Source organism: Parasteatoda tepidariorum, chromosome 2 (genome assembly GCF_043381705.1).
Source record: "Parasteatoda tepidariorum isolate YZ-2023 chromosome 2, CAS_Ptep_4.0, whole genome shotgun sequence".
Taxonomy (NCBI): Eukaryota; Metazoa; Arthropoda; class Arachnida; order Araneae; family Theridiidae; genus Parasteatoda; species Parasteatoda tepidariorum.
In genome coordinates, this window is record NC_092205.1 from 75,189,247 (window position 1) to 75,206,823 (window position 17,577).

Genomic DNA, 17,577 nt, shown 5'->3' on the forward strand with positions numbered 1-17,577 from the left:
CTTTTTCTAAAATTAGTATATTCAGAGCTTCTAATTAACTGAATTCGCTAATTAACTTATCTGCTAAAAGAAGCTAGATCGTTAAGGGTTCTACAGTTGAAATAAAATGGGAACTGCGGATTTAGAAAAAAACAAACACTATTTTTTTATAAATTTCTTATAAAATAGTAATAATGTTAATGAAAAATATTCTTATAATTTCATGTCGCAATTTTCGGGTACATTTAACAGGGTGCATGTTTTCTTTAATAAAATATTAAAAATTTTTTTAAAAAACATTGAATTATTAATTCACTGGAAATATATCTGAAACTTTCGTAACAGATATTAGCAAATGTTTTTTTAGGAAGGAATATTGCAATCCACCACACTAGCTTAAATCATCCACTTTTTCACACATTCATACTAAATGCATTTAAAACAAAAAAAAGAAAAACAAACAAGATATTTATAACAGAAAGCACCACAAGGAGTATAGATTTAAATAGGTATGACCATACAACTGCTTAAATGCTAGGAACTATATGGACACTGATGAAGATTCTGTTTATAGCATCAAATTAACTGTACTTTCCGACTTAAAATTAAATAGTAAGTTACCTACTATTTAATTTTTTTCGCCCTAAAAATAAACTTCTTCACAAACAAAGTATTGCAAACACAAACAGTGGAGAGAATAAGGCTTGGCCAATCCTACACTGCAGGTTATTCCAGTCTTCTTAAAAGTACTTCCACATGTACAATGAAACAAGAAAATGTCTTAGAAAAATAAGCCTCGATACATATTGTGGACATATGAGCTCAGCCTTTTGCCACAATATAATAATAATAATAATAAAATAAAAATATTACTACGAAGTTGGGAAGTCCTTAAGGATTCCAGTAATTGTAGAATATACTTAAGTTGCTATGCCACAATTATTTTTTTGAACTGACTATATACAGATTCCATGAATAAAAAGGATGTTGTTCCAAGACTTTAAAAAATGCGAAAATTGTGATTTCAAAATGCATATGCGATACAATGATGGAAGACATACAAATAACTAAGTCCTTCGCTGGTGAGCAACAACAGCCTTTTTTAATAGGCGATTTTCTTGCATTAACTCCTCTATAACTTTCAGCATAAATTCACAGCTCGAAGAATTCAGATTCCCAAACATGTCCTGAAAAGAAAAAGATTAGGTAATTATATTTGAATTTCTCCAAATTATAAAAAAAATTAGAAAGCAACTCTTTATTAAATGATCTTATGTTTAACTATTGGGAAAAGAAAGCTTGAAATTAATGCATTAATTTGCTTATGCTTTAAAAAATATATATGCATATTTTTTAAAACATCTAAGAGTTCTTGTAATCTTTAAGCTACTTCTATATATAAAAAAAAAAAATTCACACAAAACATGACACAAAGAAGATCGGATTGGACAAACTCTGGTAGTCGATACCGCGCATCACCACTACCAGATAGCGATATGTGTTCCGGCAAAATTACACTATTCCCTCCCCCCGTTATGGTAGTATTTATTTTTTGTCTTGTAAGTAATTTCATAATATTCACTGAATATTGACAATGCTCGACAAAAGTAGTATTTCTTTTAACAATGTCCTCCTGGAATTTTTCGAAGTTAGTGGATCTGATTAGAAGCCAACCTCGCAACTTAAGTTTTAGGAAATTTTCTAAATATTCTCGGCTTATATGGTAATAAGTTATATTTAATCAATAGGAATTTAAAGAACACCTTTATAGAACAGTAATTTAATATGAGCATTAACCACAATATTTGACTTGAAGCCTGGAGTTACCCCAATCTTGGTAAATTATATGAAAGATAAAGTTTTCGGGTTAGATGATAGCTTTCTACAACAGATAGTTTAAAATATTGAATTATCTCTAGAACATTTGCAATAGGTTTACTGATGCATCACTATCTATAAGAAAGTAGTGGCAAGGAAGAAGAAAAAGATAAGCATTTTTAAATTATACAAGGATTTCATATTTTAGCACTGCTGATTATGCTTAAAATTGATTAATGAGCATTATAATTTGAAGGAAATAATCCTGAAAAATAATAAGTAATAAAATTGCTCTTAATTACATAATAAAAAGAAAGAAACAGATTTGACTACAAAACAGGCTATAATGTTGACGAAACAACATTATCAACCAAAAATTTTGGAAAGTACTTTGAAAGGTACATTTACAAACATATATATATTTTTTTAATGTATGACTTTAAGTTTAGGTGATAATTTATTATTTACTTTACAGCTTGTCTCATTTTTTCATGAGATAGAAATTTTATACTAGTCAAACTAACATACAAACCTGTGTTTGGTGTAGGTGCCTTGACAAACATAAATACTGAAGATACAAGAGTTGACGAATAGCATCAAACTCAAAGCTGACTGTATCTTTAATTAGCTTTTCAACTATACTTGTCTGAATCTGAAATTTTAAAGAAAAAAATCAATGCATAGAAAATTTTGATTAAAATATATATTTGTTTTTTCAGATGTGAATCTAAATAACTTATACATAATGTCGATTTTACAGAACCATTAACCATGGAAAATTTAATAAAAAAATCATAATTTTTTCTTGTCTGATGATTATTAAAAATGCATGAATATGAAACTTTAAAATTATTAAATGACCAAGCAGGTTGAATTTCGCAGAAACATTAAAAAAAATTCCTTGATTTATTCTTGATTTAATCAAAAAAATTACTTGAAAATAGTTAAATTAAATATATTATCGTTAATAAAAAAATAAAAAGGCTTTAATAATAATAATATATATAAAGTACTCATTAAACATGTATTGAAGCAAATAAAATATTTTTGTAAACATTTTTCTATACCGATTATAACTGTTAAGATAAATTTAAATTCAATTAAAAAAATTTTTTGCACAATACATCTAAACAATATCCTTGTTTTAAATAGAAAAATAAGTTACGCAAACAAATATAAATTGAATTAATACAATACTCTTAATTTTTTTACATTTTTGAACTAAGTAGAAATATTATACATTATTAACAATGCTTTTCATTAAGAATAAAAAAAAAATTTAGTCATTGTAATAGATACATAGTTTGTAGTATAATTTAACATTAAAGTAATTATTAATAACTGTTAAATTATGATGAAATACAAAATATTTAAAAACAAAATGTTAAGAGAAATAATATAAATTTAATTTCTTATTTAAATACAACTTGAACATTTCATATTCTCAGTTTGGAATTACCTATTTACTTAGAATTTTTTTTCAATCAGTCACATTAATTTGTAAATTGATATATGACAATACTATTGACAAATAATAATTTTACTGATCTATTTTTTAAATATTTCATATAAAGTGTTAAACTTTTTAAAAGATGCTCAGAGGCAAATAAAAAACTAGAAATATTTTAGTAGCAATTTCCAGTGAAATACCAAGGTCACCAAATTCTCCAGACTTTTAAGTTTTTGGACTTATTTCACTAGTTACATCTCAAGGTTAATTGTTAAATATATTTTAAGCAGACTCTGAATGAACAAGAATAATCCATTTAAAATGTTTTCTGAAGCTGCAAACTACCCGATTTTAAATTTATTTAAGTCAAATATTTTTTTTAGCTGATAAACATAAATAGTTGCCATACTGTAAATAAGTTACGGATTTAGACTTTTATATACAATAGAGAGGTTAAGATGTAAAACATGTCAGTTAAAATATTAACAAAGTTAAAATTGTATTTAACTGCTTCTTCTGCAAAAGTGCTATCAGCTGAACTTTGCATCTGAACTAGTACAGTGTTTTGTAGAGTTCGCTAATAGTAAACAATAATCAAATTAATCTGAAACTGAAACGCAATCCTTGAAAATTGCCAGTGAACCCCCTTCCCTTTGTGTTATGTTTATGAAACTATGTGTGAGCGTACTTCATATTCTAGAAAGTTTTATTATGGAGATTATAATTAAGTTATTAGATTTTTATTTATTCTATTTATTTATTTATTCTATGATTCCACTCTTTATTAGATTTTTGGTTCTTCTCTGTAAACCAGTTGCAAATAAATTCAACAATTTTTATTCAATTAAAAAAGAAAAATTAAATAAAAATATATGACTATCATGTCTTAGGTAAAAAAAAAGTTGAATTTATTGACTGAAAAGTGCAGATTTTTTTAATATTTAATAAATTCTAAATGGTCATAAGCGATTAATCAATTTAAGGAAATTAATATCATGATATTAATTAAGTGTAAAGGTTGCCCTGTTCTGAGCATTATCTTCAGTTTCTTATGTTCCCAGCTTAAGTTAAAAAGATTTACAAACTGAATGGTAAATAGCAGAAGTCTTATTGTAAACAATACAAGTACAATAACAGTATAGGATGGTGAAGCTTTTAAATTAGACATAAAAATATATCAGAGGTAGTAACTGGGAAGTTAAACTGCTAGCGCTATGTGTGCTTAACTTTATATCATAAATGGTATCATAAACCATACATTAGTAGTTCATATTTTAATAAAGAAAAACTGTGTTATTAATATTGAATAACCTTTTCTTTAATGAAATAATAAATACAATTAAAAATAAAATCTCAAATAAAACCTAAGCTTTACAATTTTACCTGTTGTTGACTGTAGTAGTTTGGCACAGACAAAAGTGTACTTTTTTCTTCAAAATTGAAGTCTTTGGTACTTTTCTTTGGAATAATGGTTATTTCATTGACACCATCCCACTCGTTCCCCACATGCTGAGATTTTTCATTATTTACAGAGACAGATTGACTTTTTTCAGAGCTACTCTCACATATATCAATGCTTTCAAGATCTATCACTTCTACTTCTTTTTTCTCAGTACAACAAAGCAAATTGTTGCTAGGATATTTAGCACATTTTGCACTAAGTTTGTCGAATTGCTCTTTAGTTTTGTGAGTTTCTGACCTAGGAGAGGCATAGTTCTTGAGACTTTCATTGTAGTAGTGTTTAGCTTGTTTGCTTTTTGGGGTTGAATTAGATGGATTAGTGTACTTTGGGCTGTAGTTGCCTTCTTGGTATTCTTTTCCACTTTGAGAGGAGCTTCTGCACCTTTTAGTTCCAATTTCCATGGGGAAATCTTTTTCAACAGAGTTTCCAAAGGTAACATCATCATAGCTCAATGCTGATAAAAATTCATTTTGGACAGCAGCTTTATATCTGTTATCTTCAACTGAAATAACGAGGCATTTTTTTTAACAATGAAACATTTTTATATATTAAGAGACATTTATTAAATTTATTTGCAATATAAATTTTTTTGTATTGGTTGAGGCAAGGCATGAATTTCAGTTTAAAAGTTCTAGCCAGACTAAAATTTTTGCTATCCACTATTTACATGAAAAATCTGAACAATTTTTAAAGCTTTATTAGTCACAGTGTGAAGAAACTTTTGGTGATCAAAGCCATAAAAAATGTAGAAAAATTGAAACATATTTATTGCAAAAAATTGCATTTAAAAAGCAGTTGCCATAAGGCTTAATATAATAAAATAAGAAAGCTAACAGAATTGTTTCCATTTTTTAACACTTTATGTGTGTATGCAGCTGCCTTTTAGTATTAAAATCTTATTTGTTAATTACAGGTAAAGGATCAAACTCTGTTACGGAAAGCTTATTTACAGAAATTCTGTACCAATCATTCTGATGAATTTAGGTTACCCCAGACTCATATGTTTCTCAAAGTTTTCTGATCCACTGCATGAAAATGTAAACTTTAGAGAAAATAATGCAGTTTGATTTGCAAGACAAAAGAAACTCGCCAGCTCTAAATATTTGCTCACTAATGACAAGCTGGCAAGTGGAAATTTTGTGCCAAGGTATCTAAGATATAATAAATTTTTAAATGTTTTGGATTTCTTGGTTTTAAAATATTGAAATTTGAAGAAGGTAAACTAATAAAACAAAGATACTAAAATATTTAAATACTCACAAGCTTTAGATGCATTAAAACTTAGTTGCTCTTTTGTACCATTAACTTTATTTATCGGACCACTATTTTCAAAAAAGCTGTTCTTCTTTTGACACTATAAGAGAATAATATGATTATCAAACATAAATTTTAAGCTTCAAGCAAATACTATTATACAATTTCAAGCAAATATCATCTACATTGAAAGCACATAATCTAGTTAATAAAAAAAAATTAAATACACAATTAAAATTTTCAAACTGTTTAACAATTCATTGAAGATTAAAGATAAATATTAATTTTGATCATTCGATGAAAATATTAGGGTCATACAAGTAAGTAATAAAGGAGCTTCATAATATGTACTAATTACTTGTCATTGAAGATTAATGATAAATATTAATCTTGATCATTCTATGAAAATATTAGGATCATACATGTAAGTAATAAAGGAAGTTCATAATATCTAGATAACATAATCTCTAGATAACATCGTATTTTCAAGTTTTTAAGCACTCTAGTTTCTGTAAAGCAAAACAAAACTTAACTATTAAGTTGAATACCTAAAACAACAATGATGCCTTGTACAGTTTCTAATCTAGAACGATACAGGCAAGCCTCATCCATGTTGTAGGCCAAATTCTTTCTGCTATTGCTTACAGATGCAGAGCTTAAGAAAATGTAATGATAATCGTCATTTGTCAAATGTTTAAGAAAGCCCGCTTAGAGAAATACAAGATGCTTCTATGAATATTCTGTTCAGCGAGAAGTGAAATTGAACAAAGCAACCGACACATGGCAATAGGCTTGCCTGATTATCATCAAAATTATGAAATGCTCATTTATAAAAAAAGAAGGAAAAAAAAAAGACAGAGAAATATGAAAAATTCTTCCAGTTTAGTGTTTTTCGTACTTTTAACTAAAAATGATATATAGGATACGTCAGTAATTAAATAGAAAAAAAACTCACCCACAATGTCTTGCTTTCAGTGGAATTACCAAACTACTGTCCCATTTTAGGATATAAATTACAATAATATTTCCCAATTTACTTGATCTAATGTTAGTTTTTTTACCATATTCTCAATGTAAAAGTCAGTTAAAGTATTGCTAGCATCACTGGTTGGAAAGCTGGGGGTAATGAGTTAGAACCTGGCTGCACACAAAACAACCTGCGTGTATGTGCAGCAAGGATCATGTTCAATCTGTCCTGGCAGAAAGTCCTCTCATTGGTTGTGATGCGGAAGTTTGGATCAGTACAGGTACTGTCAGTACAGGTACTGTCTAACCAGGGTCGAATTACATGGCATGTCTACCATGGCCATAACAAGATCAAACTCCGAAAATCTGTCTAGGTGATGATGTCCAAGTTATTTATAGCTAAGCCTAATTTAATGAATTGCAATGACCACTGACCATGACTGCAATGACCACTTGTTTTAAAACTAATCAATTCAATACATTAGTTCAAAAAAAGATCACAGTACAGAGGACTTCTTATGAAGATAAGCTATTTTAACTCATTGACTCAACTAGTAAAGTTCTTTTTATTTTGTAAATAAATTTGAAAAAAAAAGTGCTTTACCTATAAAACTAAAAATTCTATTCAAATAAATAAACACTTGCTCTATGAATATAATGCATTAAACAGTAAGTTACTTTCAAACTTACCATAATCAGATCCTCCATATTTTTTTCAATAATTAGAGAACTTTGCCCTTGTAAAAATTCAGCCATACTTGAGTCTTTTTGTGAATTATAAGGGTTTTCATTGAATGATGTTTCAGCTCGAAGGGGTGAAAAAAGGTCTAAAAAAGTTTAAAATAAGAAATTTATTTATAGAAAAAATGACAAGACTAGTCTGTGTAACGAAAATCCTCAAATTAATTTGCCACAACAAATAAATGTAAAGCAATAAATTAGTAACTAGGATTTTTCTATATTGCAAGCACATAAATGTCAGTTTTACAATGGCAGATTTTTTTTCACTGTTTACTATTCATTAAAAGAGCTTTAATTTTATAAATTAGAATTTTTTTTAAAAACAAAAATAAATAAGCAAATAACTAAACAAGAGCTAAAAAATTAAAAAAAGGTAAAATAAAATATTGAATTGAATCCATGAAAGTCTTTTGGCTATATTTAAAAATAAAACCATTATTTCAAATATAATTACGTAGCTTTTATCATGCTAATAATTCAGTTAATTAATTCAAGAAAATTAATAGTAAAATACAATGAGATAGTTTTACATAAACTTAAATGATTCACACAACTTAAGTATTATATAATCTACAAGTCACAAATGGAGAACAGGAGTAAGATAGGCTTTGTCTATGAGAAAGAGTCAAACGATTCTTTTAGGGCCATTAATAAGGAAATGATAAATTTAAATACCTTCATTACCATAGCCATACATATTTTTTTAAAGATTAGACAATGGCTTTATTGTTCTTTTTATCCAATATTTCCAGCTTAGTAAACAAATGAAAACTATCACAACAATGTCAACGAGCGCCGTCTGCTTTTTTTTATGACAAATTATTTCGCTTCACTCGATCCCAGATTTAAAAAATAAATAAATTACAATTATTTTTTGAAATCCTTATTTTTCTATTAAAATTATAGAAACTTATAAAACTGACAAAATAATTAAGTATATATATTTTTCATTTACATAGGTTTAATAATTATGAAAGTCTTCCATCTATAAATTTAATTTAATTCTAAATGACACAGAGTGATTAGGGTAATGACCGTAACCATGAATTTCATTATTTGTTTTGTTAATTCTTGAAATTTTCGTCGTCTTATTACAATGAATTTATTTTTAAGTTTGATTACCTAAAAGTTTCTGAAAGTTTAAACAGATAGGTGGTATAGATATATATCTATATACTTTTTTTTTTGCCAATATTTAACGATGTCAAAGTTTCATGCAACTGTGCGTGAGTTGCTAGAAGGTAAATCTGGTAACACCTATTAATAGTCATGATATTAGTGAGTGTATTTTTGCATAAAAATTGACGTCACTTTTTTATTAATAAAATAATTTTTTCCAGATGTTTATTGCTTTCTCGTTGACACTCTTCAAAAAGAAGCAATTTCTAATCCGTCCATTGTTCATAAAGAAAAATTGTTATCCCGTTTACGATCTTTGGAGAAGGAGTATCCTGAATTGCATCTCAATTTTGAAAATTTCGATGAATCAACTGTCACATCTGTTCGTCCTACGTCCAGTCCTTTACCCTATGTGGATATGAATGGGGGAAGTCCTTATAGAATTCCATTTGTTCCTGCTAATGCAAATGGTTAATAAATAGTTTAATAACTAGTTATATGTTTATGATATATATATGTATATATATACATATCTTATCATTATATATGTGTATACATTGTGATATATTTTCGTATCGGTACTTGTTTGAGCCAACTACTATCGCCAAGGTGCCAAAGATATTTTAAACTTTCAGAAATGAAAAAAATATAGAGAAATTTGCAGTTTGGTGGTCTAACTGCAAGTAGAGTCCATTTTGTAATTTTTTTTTTAAATTGTTTTTTGCCGTCCACTACCCGAAACTTTGTAATTATTTTGATGTTAGTTCTGATATGGAAATCATCCCCATGTATGCAATTGGCATGGGTTTTTCAAGATTTCTACTGTTTGTAGTACTGAGAAACGAATTACTAAAAACTTTTAGAAACTATGAAAAAGTCCAATTTTGATTCCTTATTTTCTGGCAGATTTTTATTTTGTAAACAACCCTGAAATTTTTAATAATTTTTCAACTCTGTGAAACATTTATTTGGTTTCTTATTAAATTCAAAGTAGTTTTTCTCATATATTTATTAAGTTATTGTTTACAATCTGTTGAAACCTCGTTTCTGGTTACCATGATAAGCATAACGTTTTTATTTTGAAAAAAAAATTATAATTTTGTTTGATAAATTAACATCAATAATAAATGTTAGAACTGTTTAAAAAATATTTGTACAAGATATAACAAAAATCGATTACTGCCCTACTAGATTTTACCACCAATCTTGGCATTAGAAAATTTTCAGAAAGAAAGGATACATGATTGTAAACTTCGACCAATGTTTCATTTGGCATTTTAAAAGTAATATATCATGGAAAATTAGTTCAGTAAGTATGGAAAATTATGGTTATGGATTGGTATTCCTGTTTATGTAGTAAAAAAAAAAAAAAAACATTTGAAATTTTTGCTAGAATATTTTATGGTCTTATAGTTTACTATTTCATATTAAAATAATTCCAAATTCTGCTGCTACTACAAAAATTATGTTTTGAATTATGCTGCAACATTTATGATGATTGAAAATTGTAGAATTTGTATATAAATGTATTCTCTCACTTTTTATCTCCATCATATTTTTCCTAGTCCTGTATAAGCTTTTCAAATCATTGTGTAATATTTTTAATTTCTATTGTTTTATTTTAGTATTTATTTTATTCTGTCATTTAATTTTGATTTCTTTTAACATTGAAACAATTATCATATAACTTAATATTTTCCAACTGCAAATTAAAACTTTTAGATAATTCGTATAAAATCAGTTAATATTTTTTTTTATTTTTATTTTACAAAAAATTTGTATTTTTAAATTTTTGAAATATACAAACCCAAATAGTTCAATATATTTTATTGGTTTATTTATTTTGATAAACTTTTTTATTGTTAACAGTTTACTTTTTGTATAATTTTTGCAATTGAGTTTTCTCTGGCTAAATTGTAATGAATTTCAGTTGAAAAAGATAGCTATGATCTATGCTTTCCTACTAAAGACAAGTCGGATGCTGCTGAAATTCAGTCAGTTACAGAATCTGAGGGTTATGTTTCAGATGAAGGTATGATTTGATTATCGTAATTTTTATGATAATTTTTTTTATTTTAAATTTGCCCTTTTAAGCTATGCATTTTTATTAATTCTGATTTCTGGAATGTTATAGAAAACTTTATTGAAGGATTTGAATGCATGGATTGGTTCTTTACTGAAAATATAAATATTTGTTAATATAACATATGTTTAGAAAGTATTATTTAACACATAAATATGTGTTCATTAAATTTCATCATTTATTTATCCACTTTTTCAATACTTCAATCTTGGTCTTTTTCCGAACCTTGATTGATCATTTTCCACACGACCATTCATTCTGAATGATGTATACAGCAAAAATATCAAGAGTAACTGCTTTTCTTTTCAAATCAGAATAATTAAATTTTAAAATTAATTTTGTAATTAGTTCGTTTAAATTAATTTTAACTGAATTTTTAAAAAATATTTGTTAAGTTTTTGTGCAATACATGCTGAAAGTTACTAGTTTTGAAAATGGGTATTTTTTTATTTGTAAGAATACAATTTGTGACTTGAAGTAACTGTTAAGGCGTTACGTAATGGAGAACAAAAGATGCATTTTGTGCATGACTTTAAATAAATGAGTATTCTTTTTTATATTAAAACGTATTATGAGTTTTTAAAGGTTACAGTAAATATTCTGAATATATTTATCTATAATTCTTTCATGTTTTCATTCATATTAAAAATAAGAAAGTGCAATCGTAGTTGATTTTGTAATTATTGTATTGTAAAAATTTATGTATCTTTTACATTTTTTTTTTCTTTTGTGAAATTGAGTTAATTTTGTGGTATTTTTGTACTTCTCTTGCAATAATACACAAATTTTCACAAATATTTTTGTATACATTTTGTTTTGCTAACTTTGAATTGAGAGCGTTTTAAGATTTGAAATTCTATAATTAATAAAAATAAAAAAACTTACATGTTCATTTTTATTATCATGTAACACTCTTAGAAATGGTGTTATTTAACAATGTCTCATTTGGATATTATTCATTTATTTATAGATTTTGATCGAATTATTCTGAATAAAATGATCAAAATCAGTTGGCTGTAGAAATAAAACTGACAACTTAATATATAATGGAAATAAATACTTATAAACTCTATATTTTTTGTATTTACTTGGATGTCATTTTTATAAATATTTTTAATTTGTAGTTAGAAGCCTCCCAGAAGTATCCGCTAGTGAGTTGTATGCATGTGAGAAGTCTGGATATCTGGATAAAAAGAAAAGAGGTATTTTCAGAAAGATAATTTCTTTATAGCATTCAAGTTTATTCTTTTGTTTTTCATATAATGTCTGAATTGAAACAAAATATATGATTAAACTTAGAAAGTATTGAATTCTTTCAACCCAGATTCAAGTTTTTGATAGGACTTGCTTTCATTCCCAATGTGCTAGTTTATTTTAAGGTTTTTCTGGTACTTACAAAATATATGATTAAACTTAGAAAGTATTGAATTCTTTCAACCCAGATTCAAGTTTTTGATAGGACTTGCTTTCATTTCCAATGTGCTAGTTTATTTTATGGTTTTTCTGGTACTTACGTATTATCCCATCCACCATTTCCGCTGCATCCGAAAATAAATTTGGATGTGGCTTAAATTTATATCTTTTATAATTTTTTGCATGCATCAAGTTATATTTGTATTTTGTCATTTTTATTTCTTCATTTGTTTCTTTTTTTTTTTTTAATTCTGAAAATATTGCTATACACATTGATTATAAAAAAATGAAATTTGAAAGAGTTGGTCCTGTTTTACGTGAGAAATGTTAATCCTGCTATCAATAAAATATTTTTATTATTTTTTATTTTATCACTATGATGTTTCATTTCTTATTTTACCTTTTTTAATTAATAGGTTTTTTAATTAATAATATTATCCTGCAAATGTATCAATTATTAATATGCCATAACAAGTGAAAAAAAAGGCTCTTGAATATTATAACTGTTAATTGATTATCATTTAAGTTTGCTTTAATCTTATTTGTTCAAACACTAATGTTAAAATCAGTTCATGCAAAATTTGTCCTACCTTATAAATTATTTTTGCACTTGTGAATTAGTTTGATTGTATTGTAAAATTATGACTGTGAAATGCTATTTATTATTGTTTTTAAATCTTAAAATTATGTTTAGTTACGCACAAAGAAAGCAACATAATTTTTTACAAATTGGGAGGAGAAAATACATTCCAATTATTGGAAATTTTTCTTCCGATATGTAACTTAGATTTTATATGATTTTTTTTATTTTTCTCAATTTTAATTTAGTTGTATTCGTTAAATTGACAGTAAAAAAATAATTTTAGAAATTATATTTTTACTGTCCAATTTTTTAATGCTATTTAAGAAAGTCAAGAATGACTTAAAGTTAAAATATTTTTAAATGCACACTTGTGAAAATTTGCATAAATTCTGTCTGGGTAAATTTAGTAATGGGTAAATAATAGTAATGATGGGTAAATTTAGGGATTTTTTTTTTTTTTTGAAATTGCTAATTAGAGATAGCTGGTTTTTTCTTAAACTTATCAATTGTTGTGAAAAATACAATGGGTTGTTGTGTGTTGTAAGATGGGTGGTCAATTTAAGGATTTTATTTTGATGAACTATATGAATATGTTTTATGAACTATATGAATATATTATTTTTAACTATACATTATTCGATGCATGATTTGCCTAACAATAGTTTCAATTAATTTTTTAGATAGCATAAAAGGTTGGTTAAATCCCTTCCAAAAGCGTTGGTGTGCCATCAAAGATGGTGTTCTTTATTATTATGAGAAAACTACTGACCGAAAACAAAAAGGAAGTATTATTCTTTCTGGTTATGAAGTTAGAGCTGTTCTAGAGGATAATAAGGATGGGAAAAAATACAACTTTTGTTTTGAACTAGTGTGCCCAGGGCGAAGGACGTACCAAGTAATATACATATTTATATGCAAATTATTATAATTATTTCACTTTTTTTTAAAAATAAATATATCTATGAATAAAATAATTGTGGAACAGTGCTTAAGTTTTAAAAATTTATATTATTTGGAGAAGGACTTAATTTCTGTGAGCAGGAAAATCTGTTAACAAGTACAATCTGTTATCAAAAATTATTTAAATGTTAAATATAATAAAGTTTACATCATGTTTATTTTATTATATAACAGTGTATTTTTACCATAAGACCTTTTTTTTTCAACAATTAATCTCAATCGATTACATGGTTTAGACGGCTATGATCTGTTAGGAACTGTTGTACTTGAGTGTTATACATTTCATCTAAAAACTGTTTCAAAGCCACCAAGCGTATTATAAACAATAATATACATCTACTGTAAAACAAAACATAAAATTTATGTCTGAAGTTTGCTAATTTTCTCTTTTTTATCAAAATAAATAATTTGCTTCAAACAAGCTTTAAATAACACATAATATTTAATGTGCTTAATTTTATATTTATATTTAATGTGCTTAAAATGATACTTATTTGCAATGCAAGAAAAGCTCTCCATTATATACCTTATTTAAAACAAATTACATTTATGAAGAACTTTTTTTTATTATTTTTAAAATTGAATAAACTTCTTCCAATTTTATTTTTTATATGATTAATGACGCAAAATTTTTAATGTTCACACTGAATGGTTTTTCTTTTTATTATTTTTGTTCTAGAAGCATAGTATCTTAGGTTGCCAAATTCAAAATTTTTTTGTAGAATTTGTATACATTTAAGATTTGTTATCATTTGCTCAACTTATTTTAAAATTTAGTGTTGAAAACTATACATACTTTTTTCCCTTTAGTTTTCTGCTCCATCTGAAAAAGACTTGCAACAATGGATTAGTGTGATTGAACAAAACAGTAGAACTTTAAACCTAGGTGAACATTTATTCCTCTTATTTATTTCTCCCTCTCTCTCTGTATATATATATATATATACAGTGAAACCTCCGTTAAGCGGACATTCATGNTAAAAGGTTTTTATTAAATACATTTTAAAAAAGTTGATTCATATTTAAAAATAGTTTAATTAGTAATTTTTTAATTAGCAACAAAAAGAAACGAAAAAAAAAGAGGTCTTAAAAAGCTAACAACTTTTGGCTACATCTCTACAAAAAATAGTAAAGTTACTACACAGTTACTTAATGTAAAACTTAGGTAACCTGCTTAATAACGGCACAAATAAAAAACTTTTTACATTCAACTGAAAAACTCGAAGGACTGTAAATATTATTAAACTTACTTTATTTTTTTTTTTTTTTTAATAATTATTTTCATACTTAGATATTTCTCAGGTAATTATTTGTGATTTTTTGTGATACATTTTGCAGTAAAATAAATATTGAACTTAAAAAAAAAAATAATTTTAAGATATTCATTTTGTATTTTAAAAATTTTTAAAATATAAAATAACATTTTCATTAAATATTTTGAATTTTAATATTAGTTTAAAAATGTTAAATGTTTTTATTGTTTGAAATGAAATGGTTTATAGAAAGTGATGTTTTAAATATAACTTTAATTCATTATTTCTTATGTGAATTTAGATTTTTCTTTATCACAATTGAAATATATTTTTTAGTTTACCGTATTGTTTTTAGACAGAAGAACAATTATTATAAGCATAAATATAATGATACGAGTTAAAGACTTGTTTTTTATGAAGGAGTTTTATTACTTTACTTTGAATTAATAATCTTCTTTGAATTAATTAACTTCAAATAAATAAATCACTTTAGAATTGGTAATCATTCACAGATTTAAATTGAAATTTGTTAATGTATGAAACTTCTTTTTATTTATGCTGATGGCTATAAATTTAGTCTTACTTTATTTACTATTCTTGGTAAATATTAAGAATTATTAAAAAAATATTCAGAACTTATGTTACTTATGTTGAGCAATCAGATAACAAATAGTAAGTGAACTTTATCTTAGACAAATAATTTTGAGTTAATGGATTTTTTATTATTAAAGTGCACTATAGAATATTATTTTAAAATAATTCTACATAATTTTTAACTACTTACAAAATATGATTAAATTAAAGCAAGATGTAATAATAGATTTAAAAAAAATGTGGAAAATGTGTTAAAATCATTATTAAGCTTCTAAATTAACTATAAACTTAACATGATTTAAAAAATAATTTGAAAGTATACCAGGTTTGTAGTTTTTTCCCTCCTTCTTTCTATAGCAAAGTACTTCTGTCTGCTTGTCATTAATCTGTTTGCTTCAGAAAGTATAACAGATTAGAATTCAATTGAGTATCAGTTCAGAACTACCGTATTTTTCGGCGAAAGCGCCGCTTCGTCGCAAGCGCCGCACATCGATAAAAATGAAATTTTTAAAAAAAACGTTATAGTAAGCGCCGCTCCGGCGCAAGCGCCGCAATGACGCTGAACCGCGCATATCAGCATCCTTTTAGAAGAGACCTTTAAATTACCATTTACAATATCTGCATAAAAAAAAATAAAATTTTTTTATGCATTTCATAAGGTAAAGTTTTAATTTCTAAATTATAATATAAAATTTCTTTTTCAGCAAAAAAAAAGCAACAAAAAAAGTTCTCTTTCAGCAAAAAAAGAAAACAACAGAACAATATAAAATAAACAGGGTGGCCACCCACCTGGAAAACCTTGAAAACCTGGAATTATCAGGGAATTTTTTTATACTGGAAAAAACCTGGAAATATCAGGGAAATTTAGATAAAAACATGGAAAAATCAGGGAATTTTAAAGAAAAACTGGAAATGTTTTCTTTGATAATTTTTTTAATTTCACTAATTTAAATTATTTACTAATTTTCTTAATTTAAATTATTTCATCCATTATACCCACTCTTTTTAAACGGAAATGTTTCGCTAAACAGTTGAAATATCATCAACTTAGCGATACTTTGCTTGTGCATCAAAATTTGCTCCATTACAGCTCTGTTAAACTAGAACTACACATAAAATTCTCCCACGGTTGCCTTTGATCGCTATGGGACTGTGCAATTTAGGAAAGATTCTGGTGGAGATGGAAAAAGGGATTAGGATATTAGCTTCTGTTTTTAAATTCTGTCCTTGGGCTGAATCCATTTATGGCTCAAGTTAGTTCCAATACTTTGGTCGTAATTTATTTTTTCTATTTTGACAATATGTTTTTGTATTTTTAACTTTATAAAATTCTCCAAAAATTGTTGGCTATAATTTAATAATAATAGATTTTATAATACACTCTTTTTCTGAAAGCTTTTCTACTCCCATTCAAAGAAATTTGTGAATTATTTTTTCTCAGCAAACTAACCAATCACACATTTTTTTACAATCGCTAACAGCAATGTTTGTCGACAAATCGTTACAATTGTTGCATTAATGCTAATTTTTTCTATTTCATTTTAACCTTTTATAAAATATTTTTAAAAATTGTTTTTTTTAAGAACCAACTATATATTAATATTTAATTTTACTCTTTTGTTGGTCAATATATGATTTTTGATTCAAAATTTTGTACCAAAACATTTGAAAAATAAATAAAAAATTTTGCCAAATTGCCGAAATAAATTATTTTTCTCAAGATGATATGTTAAAAAAATAACATTTTGAATAAAATATTTTATAATATAGACACTTTTCTTGTACACATCCTATACTTTATATGAAAAAAGAAACAAAAACCTGGAAATTTTATGATTTTTATCTGGAAAACCTGGAAAAATCAGGGAAATTTGAAATCGGATTTGAGTGGCCACCCTGTTA

The 17,577-nt window shown here is 26.0% G+C and overlaps 2 protein-coding genes across 2 annotated transcripts in view; one reads left to right on the plus strand and one right to left on the minus strand.

Moving 5' to 3' along the window:
- Positions 1-307: 307 nt before the first annotated feature.
- LOC107453689 (uncharacterized) lies at positions 308-8,499 on the minus strand. The gene is made up of 6 exons (XM_016070605.3): positions 8,346-8,499; positions 7,620-7,756; positions 5,970-6,063; positions 4,631-5,211; positions 2,330-2,449; positions 308-1,166 (listed from the first exon to the last, which is right to left on the minus strand). The coding sequence occupies exons 1-6, from the start codon at positions 8,365-8,367 to the stop codon at positions 1,047-1,049; spliced, it is 1,074 nt and encodes a 357-aa protein (XP_015926091.2). The 5' UTR covers positions 8,368-8,499; the 3' UTR covers positions 308-1,046.
- A 184-nt stretch (positions 8,500-8,683) lies between these two features.
- LOC107453688 (src kinase-associated phosphoprotein 2-B) overlaps positions 8,684-17,577 on the plus strand; it is a 14,318-nt gene continuing 5,424 nt past the window's right edge. Inside the window, exons 1-6 of the mRNA XM_016070604.3 lie at positions 8,684-8,911; positions 9,011-9,259; positions 10,720-10,821; positions 11,997-12,074; positions 13,549-13,763; positions 14,639-14,714. Coding sequence (XP_015926090.1) covers positions 8,872-8,911; positions 9,011-9,259; positions 10,720-10,821; positions 11,997-12,074; positions 13,549-13,763; positions 14,639-14,714 — 760 coding nt within the window. The 5' untranslated portion in view covers positions 8,684-8,871. The remainder of the gene's footprint in view (positions 8,912-9,010; positions 9,260-10,719; positions 10,822-11,996; positions 12,075-13,548; positions 13,764-14,638; positions 14,715-17,577) is intronic.